Source organism: Pteropus medius, unplaced genomic scaffold (genome assembly GCF_902729225.1).
Source record: "Pteropus medius unplaced genomic scaffold, Ma_sr-lr_union100, whole genome shotgun sequence".
In the NCBI taxonomy this organism is placed as follows: domain Eukaryota; kingdom Metazoa; phylum Chordata; class Mammalia; order Chiroptera; family Pteropodidae; genus Pteropus; species Pteropus medius.
The window spans coordinates 10,979,437-10,998,391 of record NW_024351543.1 but is presented as its reverse complement, the minus strand read 5'-3'; the positions used below and the strand labels follow the sequence as shown (position 1 = coordinate 10,998,391).

Here is an 18,955-nt window from a genome sequence, read left to right as displayed (position 1 = left end):
GGGGTCTCTATGTTGTAACAATGCGCACTATGCCCACGCCTAACCTCACTGCATACCCGTTTCTTCTCTCGGTACCCACGATGTTGAGTGGCAGCAGCGTGTCCGCTCACTCGCCCAAGCTGCACACCGGGGCATCTTCCATACCTCTTTCTGTCATTCCCCACATGCAGTTACCAGGTCCTATCATCTCTTCTTCCTAAATCTCCCTCATACCTCTCGGCTTTTCTCCATCTCCTCTGCTGTGTCCTGGCTCAGGCCCTCAGGATCTTTCTTCTGAACCCCAGTGACAGCCTCCTCCCTAGCCTACTTGTCCCCAGGCCTGCTGCCATCAATCCACTTCCACGGGACAGCTAGAGGGATCTTTCTAGAACACAGCCTCCTCCAACCTCCTTCCTGGTTTCCCTGCTTCCAGTCTCACGCTTATCAATCCAAGAAACCAGAGAGATTTTTCTGCAACACAGCCTCTAGCATCACCTGACTCCCAGTTAGCTCTCCGTGACTGTTCTGATGAAGTCGACCCAACCCGTAAGTCCCTCTGAGATCTGCTGTCTGCTTCAGCCTCCTCTCCCCTCCCTTCTGCCCATAAGCTCAACTTTCCCACCGTTGGCGATCACGTGCAATCCCCTGGACACCCACGCCCCTTCTACCCCGCTGGACCAACCATGCCTCCTGCTTGCTCTCTGTCTAACATCTTCTTGTCTTATGACTGAGCCCAGAGCACCTCCTCTGGGAAGGCTGCCAACCCACAGTCCGAATCAGGTGTCCCTCATTTGTGTCCCCAAAGCCACCTCTGTCCTAATGCATGTACTAGATTGTCACTGCTGGCCTGTTTCCCCTGAAAGTCTTTCATCTCTGTCTCCCTGGGGCCCAGCACGTTGCCTGGCATAAAGTAAGCACCCAATAAATTTCAGTTTGAGCATATGTTAAGTTCCCTATAAAACTTCCGCCACTGCAAATTCTGCCACCAGTCCGGGTGGTGTTCTCTGTGAGGGCTCCTTCAGTTTTCAAAACGGAACTCTCTCTAGATTTTCAGCAGGAAAGATAGCTTCTTGCCTTTCGGTTTGTCAGCATAAGTGTTTGTTCAACTCTAGAAGCTTCAGTTTGTAGTGGTGATTTTTTTTTTTCTTCTTTTTAAGCAGTAAAATTTTAGCAATTACAGTCTGTGCCAGAACCCTAAGCCTCCTTCTCTACCCTCAGGAGTTCCTCCACATAATTGCAGTGCTGAGCTGAGGGAAGCTGCACTTCCAAAAAATGAAAAGGAAACCACTCAATGTGGCTGCTACTTTTCCTTTGTAGCTCTGGGAAAAAAACAAGCACAGTGTGGGAGGGAGGGGCCGTCCTTTGGGGGTGTTGGCTCGTTGCTAATTGCCATCCCCTCCTCAGCCTCCACCCACTGCGCAGTGTGGTTTGGATCCCTTCTGCCCAGAGCTACTGGGATATGTAATAAGAAGCTGTTTTCAAGCTTCTTAGTTAAAACAGGTTCATGCAGTCAGCGCCAGAGCGCAGCATCCGCACCCCGAGATGCCAGAATGCATAACTCATCCCAAGGAAGCGGTGCCGGGGCATGGGGTCATGGCTTGAGTGGCTGCGCGTTTAGGAACAGCCCTCGCTTCAAGCCTCTGTTTCTTAGTTGTCATTTATTGACATTCATACGCGCGTGAGAAACATTCCCCCACCTCCACCGAACTCCCTTCTGCGTCCTCTTAAGCACACAGATGATTTTTCAGGGCGAGGTCAGAACCTAAAGCGGGTGGGATAATTTTTAAATAGTATTCTGTGGACTTCAAGGAAAGCGGTTGCGCTTCAGGATCTAAGAATGAGTCCTTCCACCGCTTACTAACTCTAGGATGGAGCACAGTGTATCTGAGCTTCTGAGCCTCTGTTACCTCATCTATAAAATGGGAGCAATAATCTACCTGCTCAGGTATTATGTGGATTAAGCGGGATAACGCTAACGCCTTGGCCCGGTCTCTAGAATACAACCGCTAGCCAAGAAATGTTAAGTTGCTTCCGTGCCCCTCTTCCCCCATATTCAACCTCCCCCCCCAAGAATAAACAACAACATCATAACTGACTTATTTCAACATGAATGATTTAAATGCAAACCCTTAAAATAGTCTACCTTAAAGAAACACTAAACCATTTATTTGTAAAAACATGAAAATTGTACCCTTTATTCTCCACACCCCTGACCATCTTTAAATTCTGCTCAGCCAAGTCAGCAGGCAGAGGGGATCTGGATCCCAGGTGTGTGTTTTGCTCCTTTTACCCAAGAGGATGGGTATTAAAGATCTGTTGCTAAAATCTGAAGTTCAAGAGAATTTTCTGGAAGCAGTTTATCCAAAGGCTCCCCTATCAAACTGCTGGTAATGTCCCGTATTTTATTTATGCCGAGTGATTATAGCTATTCCCAGCTGAATGCTTTTCTGATGCTTTGTACATCATCTGCTAATCACCTCAGAGTCATCTGTGCCCCTTTGCCCTGTTCTCCACACCTCGCAGCTCAGCAGCCACAGGCGCGGCCACGTCTGTCTCCCCTTCCATGCCACCCTGGCTCGGGCTTCATCTCCTTTCCTGAGCTGCTGCCGGAAGTTTCAGCTCTGCCCTCCAGTGTCCCACCTGTGTCCTCCTAACGCCTGCTGTTCTACTCCGCAGCCCGGAGGAAACACAGGGCTCCATGACCCAGAAAACTGGGGGCCACCCTACTCTTTCTCCGAGGCAATTGAGATAGAAGCAACAAACAAAACAGAGCTAAAACCCTCTTTAACTTGGTTTAACCTGGTTTCCCGCTTCTCTTCTCCCCCAGCTTATTTGATCACAGACCCTTTTATTTCCTTCCCTGCTGGGAAATTTGAGGTTCAAATAACCCACCCGGGAGGATGCTACTACAGTTTGTTATGGGCCGCCACCCATTTGCTTGTCCGAGCAGCTTTACGTAGGAGTCTTTATGTAGGTCGGTAAAGACTCCCATAATAACTTGCTGTGTGCCACCCAAAAGGAGGAGGTAGAGCACTGTGTTTCCACATGGAACCGTCTCTAGGATGAATGCTAAGCGAAGAAAGCAAAGTGCAGTCTGTGGTGAGCTATCAATTGCCTGCATATGTTTAGACTAGGTGAATACCCCCAAACTGACAGGCATGTCTGCCTCTGGAGAGGGGCGCTGGGTGTCAGGGAGCGGTGGAAGCAAAGTCTTCACTGTGCACCTCTTGGGAACTTCAGAGCTTTCTATTGATTTGGACACAGCACTAATCTGCTTCAGGCTCCACCAAACTTCACACAGAGAATACTATGAAGTCCTTAGCTCTGCTCATGGCCCCGTCGTTGGCCCTTGTCTGCCCACCCAGCTTCTCTCACTCTCGGACTGGGCCACTCCAGCTTTCCTGCTGGCTCTGTCCCGTCTCTCCTGTGACAGATGCACAATAGTGAGGACTTGGCTCATCGGTGCCACTTCTCAGACTTACACTGTTCCACTTGGGAGCCCATCTCCCACAGAGCCTCCAGGCACAGAATGTGGGACGACCCACCCTTGACTACTCCTCAAACTAACTTGTGAGCCTGGAGGACCCAGGTCCCTGGGACACGGTGACACCTTGTGCAGAAAGGCCAGGGACTCCAGGATTGAACAGCTGGGATTGAAAATCCCTATCAGCCTGTGTCCTGGGGAGCTTAGCCTTGCACATTTATTTTCCTGTTATTGTGCAGTAGAGGATAATAAGCCCCAGCTCACAGGGTTTGGGTATGTTGCTCATCTCTCTAGAACACCTTGCACAGGCCCATCTCATAGGTGTTCACTCCATACTTGTTTTCTTCCCTTCGCTTCCTCTGCTTTCCTGTTATGGCTATCAACCTATTGTCCTCGTGGGTCTTCAAGTGCAAAGGAAACCACAGAAGGCCAGAAGTCGGACTTTTATCCCAGATTTATGGATGACTGGCTCTGAGAGGACGCCAGGCCCCTCGGTGTCTTCAGGTCTCTTTGTCTAACACAGGATCCATATTTATCTCAACGCAGAAAAGCTTTGATCATCAAAACAGCACGAATGCAAAGGGTTAGCACTGCAGGGTGAGTGCAGATGCTCTCCTGCCCGCCAACTGGCTTATAAGAATATTTGGAAGATGAGTAAGGTAATGTCTTCCATATGCTAAAGAGAAGACGATTTAGCACCATGCAAGGTAGGGTGAAGAAGCCCCCACTCACTCACAGAGTGACCTTGGGCAAGACAGTAATTGTTTTCGGCCTCAGTTACCTCATCAAAAATATGAAAATAATAAAATTCTACCTCACAGGGGTGGCTGTGGGGATCACATGAGGCAATGCATGTGGAAGGTCTTTGTGAGCTGTGAAATGCGCCGCAGTCCCGCCAACGCGGGCCCTTCATGCGCCTGTTTGTTTATTGTTTCAGCGGAGAGTGCAGGATGTCATCAGCCCCATTGTATTTGAAGCCGCCTACAGCCTGGGTGAGCACGTGACTGGAGAGGAGGACAGGGAACTGCCGGCTCTGACACCAGTGCTCCGCTGGAAAAAGGGACAGAAGATTGCCCAAAAGAATCAGGTCAGAACTTTAAAAGCTCACAACTGGGTCCAAAGGGGGCTGTGACATGTGGCAGGAGTCATGGCCCTGGCTGCCTGGGGGACTGAGGCCAAGGCACACCCCCTCTCTGGGCCTCCCTTTCCTGATCTGGAAAATGACGAAATTTATGTTTTTGGGTGTTGCTTCTAACAACCACATGATTTAAACACATTGAGGCTATTCTCAAGCAATTAGGAAATTATAATCCCTCTGAGGTCATGAACTGACCACTTCGCCCTTGAATTTATGTCCTATTCCTAGACTGTTTCCAGCGCATAGTAGGTGTGCAGTCAGTGTTTTATCGGTGGGGGAGTGAGTGGAGTGGAGAAACACGAACTTCGTCCCACTAGAATTGGTAGTTGAATTAAAAATGCCCGATCCGAGTGTCTCTGGAAGCCGGGGCACCGTGAGTGCGGGCAGGCCCCTCACCCTGTCCAGTGCTTGTCAGATTCCACGGTGTGTCATGATGGAGAGCTTTAGAGTGGGGCTGGGTGCAGGCTATACGAGGCCACATGAGACTGGAGTGAGCCTCAGAGCTGATTCTGTGTAGCAGCACTGGCCTGTCCGCCCTGAGCCACCTGTGAGATGTGCAGTGCTGACTACTAGGCAGGAAATATGCAAGGAATCTGTGATTTCCAAGTCTGTTTTAAATCTTTCTTTAACACCCAAGATCGCCACAGATCCAGGGCCCTGGGGAAGGTCAGGCAAAACTGGATTTTGGCTAAACCTGACTCCTGTGCAGGGTGGGGACAAAGCTGTGGAACCACTCGTGGCCCCACCCTCCACTGTTCTGACTGTTCTGGCTTATGAGGAAACCAGCAGATTAGTGGCCCCCTCCTGACAGATTAGACTTGTAAATAGAACCACAGAGAAGTGTTTGGGGTTTGAGATGTCCCTCTAGATGTTCAATTAAGTGGTGATTTTTTTTTTTTTTTTTAACCTAGGCTTTCCTATCTTCTCCCAAAATCTAACCCATGTGGTCTTGGATCAGGTTTCCTAGAAGCAGAGCCTGAGACAAGGATTTGGAAACACCTATTCTAATGAGGCTGTGCTCTTGGGAGAAACCTGTGAGGAAATGAGGGAAGGGGAGGGGCCTGAGCAAGAAAGTGGTGTCAGCTAAGGTCCAGACTTGGCCTGAGGCAGGGAACTCTAGGGCATAAATTATATCAAAGAATTGTCTTTTCCTTGAGGTAAGGGGGCTGGCCTTTCGTACTCCATAATAGTCAGCCATTGGCTGCCTGTGGGGTGTGGTAGGGGAGTGTAACCCTTCTTGAAGGAGACCTCCTTCAGCTTGGGACAGGTCTCTGGAGAAGGATGCAGAAGTGAGCCATTAGCTGCCTATACTCACATCAGCTGGGGGGTGGGGCTAACAGTGCCCGCTGCCCATATGCACACAACCTGTTGGCAATACTGCCTTTCTGAATGCTGCTTTTGATTTCAAACGTGAGCTTCTTTCAAAACACAAGTACCCTGGAGCATGGCCAGTGTGCCCTGATGGTCTTTGATACTTAGAGCAGGCTCTGGGGGAGTGAGAAGAGAGACCTGGAGGACATTGGGTATCTAAGTGGGTGGGGCAAAGTGGAAGGGCTGGCATGCAGGGGAGGCATGAAGAAGGCGAGGAGAAGAGGAGAGGAGGGTATGATGAAGAAGCAGGGAAGGAAGCCGATGAATTCTACCTGGACTGAGGAGTAACAGTTAGTGTCATCTCCTGATGGAGTGTGAAGAAGAGGTCAGTCTGGGGACTCAGTGAATCTGAGTACTATGATAGTTTCTAGATAACTAGTCTCCTAGTTCCAGTATTTCTCTGCTCTGTTAGGTGGACTCTTGCAGGCCTGATTAACTTGGGTTATGGGAGTGGTCCAAACTCAGAGTACTCGGGGAAATCATTTCAGGGTACTCTGTGCTTGTTCTATCTCTAAAATGACCCAGTAAGGTTGCTGCCTACTCTGTTCAATATCCTGCTGCTCTGGGCATACCTTCCATGATGGACCCAACTCTCATTTCTACAGATGCATCAATTGCACAGAGTGGGTCTTGGTTAGTGAAGAGCATCTTAGAACCTTTACTGACATTTTTGGATTCGAGCCTCCTGATCAAAGCCAGGGATACAGAGACAGATCAGTATGAAAGTGCCACTCCTGGTCACTTCTGGTTCAAGGTGGCTGACCAAGTGTAAATATTTGTCTGTACTTTCTGAGACCCTATTAGGATAATTATAAATGAGTAAATCAGAACAGGAAGGAAACCATTGTGGGGCAGGGAGTATCAGCCAATAGAGACCAGTAATTTTCTGGAATGAGTACAGAGGAAGAAAGGGTGTTAGTGGGTGAACCTCGCACTATACATAGGACAGGTCTCTATCCTATGTTGACGGCCTGTCTACGCATTAGATCCAGAGAGGCTGCAGCCGTGGCTGGTCCAGCAGTTACGGAGGGTGCAAAAGTGAGAAATGGGGCTGAAATCAGGGAGGGCATGTTAAGTGATGGTTGATATGTAGAAGAGTTGACTTTCCATCCTACCCCCACTCCTACATGCTTCAGGCATGCAGAATAGCAAGCCACTAGACATCTTCTCTAAAGAACTGTATAAACTGCTTGAGAGAGAGTGTGGGTAGCATAGTTCCCCAGACAAAAGCCTGACTTCTGGCATTTTTCCAAATGCAACGGCTAGCCTAACTTCTCTCCCACCATCTACCCAAACACTCCCACTGTTTTTCCAATCAGCCCTTTTTACCTTATTCTTAAATACGAATGAACAACCAAGGAACTCTGAGACTGAGGGGAAATGCAGTACATGAAAAAAATAATAAATAAACCCACAGAATAACTGACATAGAAGAAAATAAACTATTCAGGGAATAGAAATGATTATAAAAAACAACTTAAACTCTATGTAATCAACATAAGGCGATTTAAGAATATATCCCATCCACTATAAAATGATTGGGATTTTATTTTATTTTTTTTAAAGGAAAGATCCAGAGAATAAGCAAAGGGCTCTCGAAAATTAATAATATGGTTGCGGAGCCAAAAATTTAGTAGAAGGATTAGAAGGTCAGTGTACAAAATCTCCCAGTGAGCAGAAACAAAAGGCAAATAGAAAAGAGAGGTAAAGGATGACTCTACAAGGTCTTATATCCAAGTTATAGGAATATCAGAAAAAGTACACAGGGAAAATGAAGAAGAAATTATAAGAGATATAATGGAATAAAAATTCCCAGAATTAAAGAGATTTTTAAATCTAAAGGACCCACCAACTTACAAGCAGGATAAACCCCAAATATCCTAGATACATCGTTTCAAAATGTCACTACTCTTAAAGCTATGGAGAATTCTAAATGCTTTGAGAATAGGAAATACAGGGTGGTGATATTGGGGGATATATGTCAGCTTACAACAGAATTAGCCATACTGTGTAGTCCCTTAGACTCCTTATTAGCAAGAGTGGAAGCTAGTATATGGTGAAATACAGCCTTCGAAGTTCTGAAAGAAAGTGATTTTGAAACTAGAATTTTATACTTAGCCTAACAGTCTAGAATGAGGTCGACATATTTTTTCAGACAAGCAAGGACCCAGAAATTTACCTCCCTAGTAACTCCTCTAAGGAAATTACCTGAGATGCCCTCTAACAAAACAAAGTTGACAACCAGAAGGAGCAAAATATGAGATGCAAGAAACTGTGGAACTTACTCCCAGAAGTCTAACGGCAAGAAATTCTTGGCTTACAACTGTGCGGCCCATCGAAAAAACAGTCAATTAATTTAGAACAGGAGATTAATGGATTTCAAGCAATAGACAGAATGACAAGAAAGTAGCAGATATTCAGGATGCAATATATGGAATATGTTTCTTCTATGGATAAGAAAAAATAAAGACAATAAAAAACTCCCAGAGAAATAGAAATGTGGTCAATATGTCATAGTTCAAACAGAAAACAAATTAAAATGCGGTAGGATTTTAAGCAAGAAGAATAGAAGAGATGGACCTTGACATTAGAAATATTCTCCCTTAAGTAAAAGTTGAGTATTCTAGGAGTTTAACTTGGAACCTGTGGAGGAGGGTATGTAATCATGACCCTTGCATTGGCTCTACTGTGAACAATAATCACGTAGCCATAATAACATTAGCACTGTTTAGTGGTTTTCAGTATTTACAGCCAAGCCCAAACTAGAGCTATGGTTACAGTATAAAGTGTAAGTGTCATTTAAATTTGACTGTATAGAGGTAAAATTAGAACTACAGAAGTTCTCTCAATATCTTTTACATTGGTGAGCCAAGAGATCCTGTTAAAACTTGATGAAACAAGACATAGCTGTTTGTTACTTAAAATTGCAGAGGTCACCAGTAGAGCACTGCTTCTTAAAGTGTAATCACTGAATCGGAAGCATCAGCCTCTCTTGGGGTCTTGTGAGAAATGACGGTCTAGGGGCACCACTCCAGACTCATCGAATCAGATGCTAATGGGTTGGGTCCCAACGGTCTGTGTTTTAACACGCTGACCAGGTGATTCCGATGCCACTAACATTTGAGAACCACTGTAGTAGAGGAGCTAAGAGTAATAATTTGCTTATCAAAGTTATGAAAGTGGATGGATGGTAGGGGGGCCCTTATGTAAATGAGTAAATTCTAGTCTATCATGGCAGAAATTCAGTAAGATGACATCTAAATCTGATCAATCAAGAAGTGGTAGCATCGGCCTCTTTAGAGATATGAAATAATCATCAAAAGAAACATAAATGGACATGGATAATAGCGGTTGTCCCTGGAAGGCAGGACTCAGAGGGAGGTGTGTTGCAGGAGGTCATTATTTTTTTAACCATATGATTCTTTGGTTGAAGTTAAAATGAAAGGAAAAAAAATTGTCCTTAGATTGGTAAAATTGTCCAGGAGCTTGAGAAAAATTCTGGGAGAGTGATCTTTGCTTATTCTCCTTTTCCTGATTATTATTTTTTTAAATAGATAATTAAATGATCTTCTTCTATGGGTCTTCCAGATGTTTGCTCAGTTTGAGAGGAAGAAAGATTCTGAGAACTAGGCCTACTTCCAGGAAGCAGAGCTGTAGTGAGAAGATTAGGGTCCCAGCCCAGACCAGAATATACTCACCTAGGGGCATGGGGCAAGTTATTGACCCCCTGAGAGCCCCATTTGTCACCTATCAGTTGGGGTGCCATCATGTCCTCCTCCTCACTCCAGGAGATTGTGGGATCACATGAAATAATATGTGAGAAGGACAGAAATGATGAGGCAGCATTGGATTCTGCTCTTCCTTTCCTGGGAAGGGCAGGTCACCTTCCGTCTCTTCTCCCGTGAGTGGAGGTAACGAGGAGGTGTCACAGCGCTGTTGTGAGGGAGGAATGAGGCAACCCCTGGGAGTGAGTCTAACTAGAGCTCTGCAGGAAGCAGATGCACCACTGAAGCTGGTTTCTTTTGCTCAGGGTGTGTCCCATCTCAGCTGGTCCATGGGTAGGTTCCCTGGGTGGGAGGCAATGGCATCATCTAAGGCTTCTGGCTGGTTCCTTGAGTGAACCTCTTGTGATCTTTAGGACTGTCTTGCCCTCCCTTTTCGGGCTCAGAGATGCCCCTTGTTCTACAGGGGAAAGACATAAGGATGACCTATGTCACCAGAACCTGAAAGCCGGCTGTACCATCACAAAGCTCAAATGGTGCATGAATCCCTCCTCTTTACTCCATCTCTGCTGTCACTGGTCTAGTCCAGGCCACCATCATTTCTCACTTGGACCAGGTCACTTCTCTGAATAATTCTCTACCCCCACCCCCTGCCCCCAATAGCTTCCTTCTGCCCTTAGAAGAAAATCTAGAATCTTATAAAAGTTAATAGGGTCCTGAACAATGGGGCCCCAGCTTCTCTAGCATCATCCAGTCTACCCAAGTACCACACTCCAACCACCCTCAAACTTACCAAGCCCTTTCCTGCCTCAGGTCCTTTGCGCACCCTGATACCACTTCTGGAAAGCTCTCGCCATGCTTTCCTCACGGCCAGTTCTTCATTCTTTAGATCTCAGCCTAAATATCACCTCCTCAGAGAACCATTCCCCAACTTCCCTGTATTCCCTGACTTTTAGAATTCTTCACGACACCTATCACAGTTTGTTATTACTTTGTCTAATTGATTTTCTGTCTCCCTCACTAGAAAGACAGCCCAATAAGGGTTGAAATTTATTTTATCTTACATACTATTGATCCCCAGTGCCTAGCACAGTGCTTGGCCCATAGTGGCTGCCCAGGAAGTCTATCTCAGTTGAAAAACCCTGCTGAGACAACACAAGGTTAGGTCATCCTGCAAAGGTTGGCCATCATCAGAATCTCTTCTCTGGTAGATTCCACAAAGCTGTTTAATGAAAAGAAATGTACTCCGTGAGCACTCAGGGGATTCCTCCCAGGCAGGAGAAGGTGGCGTGTGGTTTAGGGGGACTTGCCTTATCTGCAGAACACTTGTGCATGTGTGAATCTCCTTTTTGAAAAACAAGATGGAGGAAATACGGCTGGTGAAAGACAAGGCATCGGCTATGTTGAGAGCACTTACTTTGTCATTTTTCAAGTGAAAAGTAAGCTATTTTACTCTAATATTAATTTTTAACTATGTTGAAGCCATAAACCTTGGACTTCCATTGTGCTGAAAATTGTCACCATCTGTTCCTCCCACTGCAGCCCCCAGACCCGTCAGTGCCTGCAGTGCGGGCCTGTAACCCCACGCCTGTGAAAACCGACTGTTTGTTCAGCCTGTGTATTAGTTAATACTTTCCCAGCTGAAGTGCCCAGCCAGTTTAAAATGCCATTATTTACAGCTCTAAGGTTTATGTTCATTAACACATATGAAGTCTCCGCAGAAAGATGGGAAGCTGAGAGGTAGGGAGAGTGGAAGAGAAGAGAGCGGAATAACTAGACATCAGAGCTAGACGGGTTTCAGAGACCATCCAATCAGCAAGGTCCAGATTATACACCTGGATATATGGGAGGAGTGTGGCTCAGCGGAGGAGGAAAAGGAGTGTTAGAGGAAGAAGTTTCCACCCTCCATCCTGATGTCAACCACATCAACCCAACTTTTATAGGCATCAGCTTCTGGATAGTCTTCAGAAGGGCACCATGGTGAAGCACGTGTGAAAACCATCTAGGGTCAAGTATGTGTGAGGGAAACAAGTAGTTCAACCTTCTGACTGACTAGAGAAGTCTGGCTACATCTCTGTGTCTCAGCTTCCCCTTCAAGGCTAACCCCAAAAGCAAAGGAGAGAGGACTCCCGCCCCTCAAAGGCTGGGTCGTACCCTATAGTGACCTGTCAAATTTGCAAAATTTCTTCCTTAGTGTTTTATCTTTGTAATTTATGGAAAAAGTATGTTCTGGTCTCTCAAAACTCTTTTAAGAAGAAAATAGTGTGTCCCCTACCCAAATACTCAAGCCCATTGGGCTTTCTCCTGCCTCATTGAAAACCTCTCCTGCAGTCACATAGAGTGTGTGTGTGTGAGCAAACGAGGACTCATGCCCAGTGGACAGTGTCTGGCTGGGGAAGAAACGTGAGCCCCTCCCTCGTTATCTTCTGAGATGGTTTAGGAAATCAAAGGCAAGGCACTGGGGTGCCATTTAAGTGATGTTCTTGCAGATGGGTGAGGAGAAGTCTCACTGGTAACCTCTCCAGTTTTAGGGCCATCTTCCTCTCTCCTAGTCCCCTAGCTACATCCGGCTCAGCAGCTTTTAGAAACAGCTAGCATAGTTTTTCTTTTCTCTGGCAGCATCATCCCCTTTATTTGAACTTGTTGGTTCTGTTTTCTGCCTTGCGTGGCTACTTAATAGCAATTAAAAAAATAAATAAATGAACTATAGAATACAAAAGATTCCAGGGTGAAAATCAAGGGAGAGAATTCCCAGCCCCGGGAGCTGGAAGCTTCTGGAAGAGAGTTTAAGGCTGATGTTAGAAGTTGGAGGTTGTAGAGGGGGATGAAATGTGGCCTGTAAAAGGCCACTCAGTCATAGGCGGTCCTGGAAAGGGCACTGGGTGAGTCCGGAGGCCGAGCCCAGTTCCAGGTGGGCCAGGACCTTGCCAAGCAGCTCAGCCTCCCACTCAATTCTTCATGGGGTTCAACGAGATCATCAAAGTGATGCCTTTAGACAGAGGGCACCATTCTACCAACTGCAGAAACCAAAGGATGCCCAAAGACAGAACGTAGGACTTCCAGTAGTTCCATAGGGGCGTGAAGCAGAATTGGTGCTGTGTTTGGGTTTAGAGGGAGAACAACAGGGCTATTTTTTCTCCCATAATTTTAAAATCTAAAAGGACAATTTGTACAGACCCTGAGATAGAAGGAATTTCTCAGCTTTAATTCTACAAAGTATTTGTCTTTCATTTATTCCTATGGACACGCTGTTCTTTAGAAAGTGACCAGGCCATAAGGCTTCTCTTTTTTTCATTTGGGTACAGGGCTGAATAGAGCAGGAATGCCTGGGACCACCCTGAGCTCTTAAAATGTGCCACATTAAGGACAGTGTTGGATTCTGGAGGAAGAGCCCATTAACAGGATGGGAGGGAGGAACCTCTTACACTCAGGTCATTGCACTTACGCACAAAAAGTTAACATTGCTGGGTGCTGGAGGGTACGGATGTGAATTATATACTGCAAGGCTTCTAGGAACTTATGCAGGCCTATGGGAGGAAAAGCAGTTCAAAAATGTCCCTCCTGTTGTCCAGGCAGAGACTCTCTGCAAAGTCACATGGCCTATCAGGACATGTCTCACTCACTTTAGCTTAAAAATAGCCTTCTTATTTGGTCCCTTTGGGTGGGATTCGAAAAGCATGTATCTCCACCCAAATCAGTTGTCTATTTTCTCAGGACTCAGCATGGGACTTAGTTGCCATAGCAACCCTATAAACAGTATCTGACCTATGTCAATGATTGTATATATTTTAAAGCTAATATCACTGAGTCCAAGAAACTGACCAAGAAACCTCCTCTGAACATAACAGCTGGAATAGGCTGAGGATTCTACTTCCTATTAGGTCAGAAAGGAAGATTTTCCCGTGCAGATTTGGCTCAGAGAAATGAGTACCTCAAGGCCTGAGCACCTGTATGACTTCCTCTCTGAAGTCAGCCTTGGCCAGGGCAGCCAGTGAGCTGCTAGTCCCGAATCACATGTCCCCGAGGCTGCCCTGGCCTTGGTGGCTACAGCATTGTGAGAAAAGCAGAGTTGGCTTCAGCCTCTGTGCTCTGGGTCACAGTGAAATGTAACTTGAGCAGGATTCACTGTGTTTTGTTTTTTGTTTTTTGTTTTTTTTCTGGCCTGAAGGGAATGAGGAAACCATTAGCCTAATATTCTAGAATAAAAGTCAACAAACTACAGCCTACTACAGGTCGAATCCAGCCTTCCAGCCTGTTTTACTTTTTAATCTTTTGTACATTTTCTTTTGAGGAAGTTTTCTTAAAGATCAATACCCAATACATGAAAAGTGCTCTTGTGAAGATAGACATTTGTCGCGTGAGAAAAAGATAACTTGTTAAAAGCAGTTAATGGATACCATTTTGAAACAGTTCAAAAGCTTTTTAAAGTAGTGCAAATTTACTGCATTAACAACAGAAAGCTTTTCAACACCAGCAGCCTGTTTTGTAAATAAAGTTTTATTGAGAGATAGCCACGCCCATTCCTTTACTTACTGGCCTTGGCTGCCTTCCCTCTACAGCAGCAGATTGAGTAGTTGCAACAGAGACAATATGGCCCACAAAGTCAAAAATATTTACTATCTGGCTTTTTACAGAAGAAGCCTGCCAACCCTGTTCTAAAAGAAATAGAATGAGAATTTGGGGAGAAGCTGCAGAGAGGATTTTAAAAAGAAAACTGTATTCTCCTGGGAAACCTGAGGTGAAGACCAGGGTGAGGAAATCCAGTCCATGGGGCTGTGGAGGCTGCTGGGTGTTCAGGCTGCAGCTCTCTGAAGCTTGAGACAGGAAACAGTTGTCTCCTGATATGAAAGGTTTAGCTTCCTTTAACCAGAGTGAAATAAGAGATGATGGCTTCTATATGCCAGGCTCTGAAGGAGATGGGACCATTACAGTCTCCATCCTATGGAGCATCATCTTAGCAGGGGAGATGAGCAGAAAACTTGTAATGACAAAATTACTTAGTTACGACCAAGAAGAGCAGTGGAAGGGAAAAGTACATGGAACTACCAGAGCTTACAGCAGGGGCAGGAGCTCGTCAGGAACTCAGGGATATGGTTCTGATTTGCTCATTGAAGGACGAGGAGACACCTGGGTGCATGAGGTGGAGGAATTAGGAACTGGCTTGTGGGGAGGCCCCGAGATGGGAAGTTATTAGGCCAATCTGAAGAGCAGCTGGCACGAGATAGCCAGAGTGACAGAGGTGAAGAGGGCAGGGACCAGATCTTGCCAGATCGTATGACACAAATGGATTTACATCCTCTTCCTCAGTTCTCATCTGCTTACAGCCTCCCACCCCACCCCAAAGGTGGGGAAGTCAGACTTTCTCTCCTGCCTGTGAAATGGGAAAGACACATGGAAGGAGGAGCCTGTCACCAGGCGCAGGGCTGGGTTTTGTGGGGCCTGAAGCTTATACAATTTGGGAGGAAAGATGATCTTGAAGAAAAAAAGAAAAAAAGTGAAGTTATGAATACAAAGTTAGGTTCAGGTCCTCAGGAGGGGCACATTAGAGGGACCTTCGGTTTACATTTCACTGACTTGGTGGTAAAGCCACTGTTGGTGTTTTTACCTCAATTTTAATTCAAAAGACCTCCTTCCCTCACCTGAGATATTCACCTGGTCCTCACGTCCACTTCCTGTTTTCTCCCTGGCAAATAAAGCACAAGTGTCTCAGATGGAAATCTCCTAGAAATTTGGTGTTCTTCTTGCCCCAGTGTCTAAAAGAACACAAGAATTTCTTCTTGTTGCCCAAGACTTTTGTGAGTTTTTCCCCCCACAGTCAAGGCAGGGAATATTGGCTGGGATACTTTATTCTTTTGGAAATGTGACACAGGAATATGAATTTCCGTAGGCAAATTACTCTGTCTGGTTGGGTCTAGACTGTCCATGGGCCAGCGAGTTTGCTGGAGTCCATGTCTGAGAGGCTGTCTGTGGAGGGTGGAGGGGACAAATCCCCTGGAACCATGTTTGTGGGTGGGGCAGGCTCACAAACATGAGCAGGGATGATGAAGGAGTTTAATAGTGAATAACACAACTAAAAAATGACAATAGGCTCTTTTCTCTTAAATCCCACTGAAACCAGCAGAGCCATGTCACAGTTGTGAAGGGTCCATCAGTCTGGAACATGGGGAGCCTTCTGTCCGTAGATGGGAGACCTCAAAGAGGTTGACACCAGTTTGAGGGAGAGACTGACAAGCCCACCATGCACTACAGAGAGGAGAAAACTATAATTGCTCCCAAAACACTGTGTCTGGTTCTCCAGCCAACCCCCACAGATAGGCCGGACTCAGGCACACGCCAGGCCCTCTGGAAAGTTGTCAGATTTGGCATGCCGAACTTTAGGCTCCAGCAGTGGGTGGGGCTTTGGCTGTCAAAGCCCAATCTTGGTTACAAAAAGGACATGTGTCCTTGTTCACTACCAGCTGCCCCACCAAGACACAGGAAAGTATTCCTCCAGCCTCGTTGTGGTCCCTCAGCCTCACAGTCTGATTGCCTTTGACTTTCTCTTTGGAACTAAAAATTATGATATGATCCCATTGCTCAGGCAGAACCCATCTCAGTTATAGAGTTTCTGCCTCCCCAAGACAGCAAACAGAAGAGAATAACCAGACTACAATCTAAGAATTCTTTACTCAACTGGATTTTTATTCACTCACATCTGAGAGCATTAAAGATATTCTCAGACAAAGATGGAAAGGACACCTGTCATGTAACCTTCTTGAAAAACTCCTTGAGGAAGCTCTTCAGCAGACTGAGAAATGAATCAGGTAAGGCATTCACTCTGCAGGCAAGACAACCATTGATTTGGGGTCTCCTCGGAGCCTGAGGAGGACCCCTCACCATGCCAGGGAGTAGACGGTTTGAAAGGCTCACGAGAGAATTCTCTTGGTTTAGAAGAAAGTGTTTAGCTGTTGTTCACTCATTTGCCATTAAATCCTGTTCTGACCGTCCTGTCGTGTCTCTCTCGCAGACTGTTTTTGAAAGGAATTGCCGTTCCGAAGACTGTGCCGCTGACCTGCAGCTTCAAGGTCAGCTGTTGCTGTCTAGGTAAGTCAGTTCCCCTTTCACGACATTGTTCTGAAAAGCTCGTTTGTCTTGACTCCAGGCCCAAAGCCTGAATGTACAGGTTTCTCCACCAAAGAGTCGGTGGGTTACAATGATATTTTGTGGCTTAAAAAAAATGTATATTATACAGTAATTTTAACAACAGCTATTATTTTGAGGGGATAGTTTGGTTTTTGTTCTATTTGCAATTCCACATATTTCACAGTTTAACCGATATTTCTAATTTCTGTATTTGCGTGTTTTATGTTTACTCGCCGTATTAAGTTGAACCATATGTAGTTGCCAACATTTAACTGTTTGGGACAATTCATCTGGTCGGAGTGATCATTACATAAAGGTTCTTTTTATTTTTTCCACACTGAACAGTGGCGTCTGCTTTAACAGCAAGCGATAGTTCTGTGGCAGGAGCGGGGAGGAGGGGCTGCCTGATCCAAGCGCGTGGGCAGTCTCTGTTGCTTCAGGATTTCCTCCCACAGTCCATGAATCTCCCAGGCTAAAGGTGGACCGCACAGAGGCCTCTTGCTTCCTCTTCGCCAGCCTTTTATTTCAGCTTTCTTTCAGGATGAAGGTGCCAGCCCTGCATCACTTCGCCGCATTTCAGAGAACGGCTTCCTTTCGAGGCAATTCTTCCTGAAAGATTGTTTTAGCCTTGGGGCCAGAAAGCCCCTCCATGTGATTGTTATTGCCATTTCTCCAAAACAGTCACTCGTTTTGATAGGTATTCTCTAAAATGCTATACTATGTCCCTTATTTATAACTGTAAAAAAAAGTTTGGGTGGAATGAAAGAAACATCTCCTCATGAACCAGTGACTCCACTAGGACACTCTTACTTACGATGATAAATAATCTATTATTCATCAAAAGAAAGTAATACTAAGATTCTTTTTCTGTTTTGTCTTGCATTTATTGGAGGAAAGGTGATGTCATCCCTCCCACGCACACATAAATATTCCCTCCAAACCACTTAAATATTAATTAGCATTAGTTTTACTTAGGACAAGAGAGGTAGATTAAAGTCGCGAATGTTTTGCCAAGCTTAGACAGTTACTTCAAACTGATGAAATGGATATTGGAATTTTTTAACGTTAGTAAGAAGGACCTCCTGGGATTATTAGAGAAACCAATTCCAAAGAAGGTTCATAAATTATCAGGTCATTACTTTTAGTTTCAAAGAGGTCTTCCAAAAAGTGTTTTAGGAAAAAAAAAGTAACATGAAACAAAAATACGTGGATTTGTTTTATCTTGAGGCAGATTGTAGATGTTGGGAATTTGTTCTGAATTGTAGATAATTTTACATGATGGGAAAACATTCTCTTGCTGCTATAGTTTTGGGGGCTGTTTCAGCCTTTCTTGGAATTTCATCCTCCTGGAACTCAGACATAAGAGCTAGAGACTAGGTGAGGAGATTCTCTCAATCTCAGAAGCAGGGTCTTTGGACCAAAGCTCTGAGCCTCTCCTTAGGATGAGTTATTTTCAAGGTGGCCCTCTGTTCTCTCAGAATTTCCCATTAAACCTTCATTATACTCTTGGGCCCAAAGCTGTCCCCAAAGGAGCACCAGAGAAATGTTACTTGATAATTGAATTAGTAGAGACGCAAAAACAAACCTGTGGTTTCTGTTACATTGGATTTCCCCAGATGTCTGACTAGAGCCAGGCACAGAGTAGAAGGCACAGTCAGTAAACTACTAGTGGAAGCCAAGGTTTGAATTTGGTTAACAAGGGCTCAGTGACTTGAACCAGAAGGGAGCTGCTGTGGTAATTTAATTCTCCTAGTTCATTATTGCCTGGGCTGGGATGTACATTCCCTCCTTGTTCGAGTCAAGGAAATACTGGGCACCAGGCTGCTCTCCCAGTGTGTGTGGTGTGAGTGGGAGGGGGCAACTGGGTGATGGTGATCCCATTGGTTCAGTGCTTTAAGAGATGGATGAGTCATTACAGGGCCATGGAGCAGCTTCCAAGAAGAGGGGCAATAAGTAGGATCCAGGCATTCTGGGCAGAGGGACAATGTGAGTAGAACAATGGAGCTGTGGAGAGCAGGATTCCTGGGAAGATCTGCAGGGTCCAGAGTGAGGGAGGTGGTCAGGAGAACATAGTGAGAGATGAGAGAGAGAGAAGGAGGGAGGAAGGGAGGGAGAATATGAATGAGAAAATGGTATGAG

At 45.6% G+C, this 18,955-nt stretch overlaps 1 protein-coding gene across 1 annotated transcript in view; it reads left to right on the top strand.

The window, feature by feature from the left end:
* ITGA9 (integrin subunit alpha 9) overlaps positions 1-18,955 on the top strand; it is a 295,468-nt gene that overhangs the window by 153,984 nt on the left and 122,529 nt on the right. Inside the window, exon 17 of the mRNA XM_039843320.1 lies at positions 16,701-16,777. Coding sequence (XP_039699254.1) covers positions 16,701-16,777 — 77 coding nt within the window. The remainder of the gene's footprint in view (positions 1-16,700; positions 16,778-18,955) is intronic.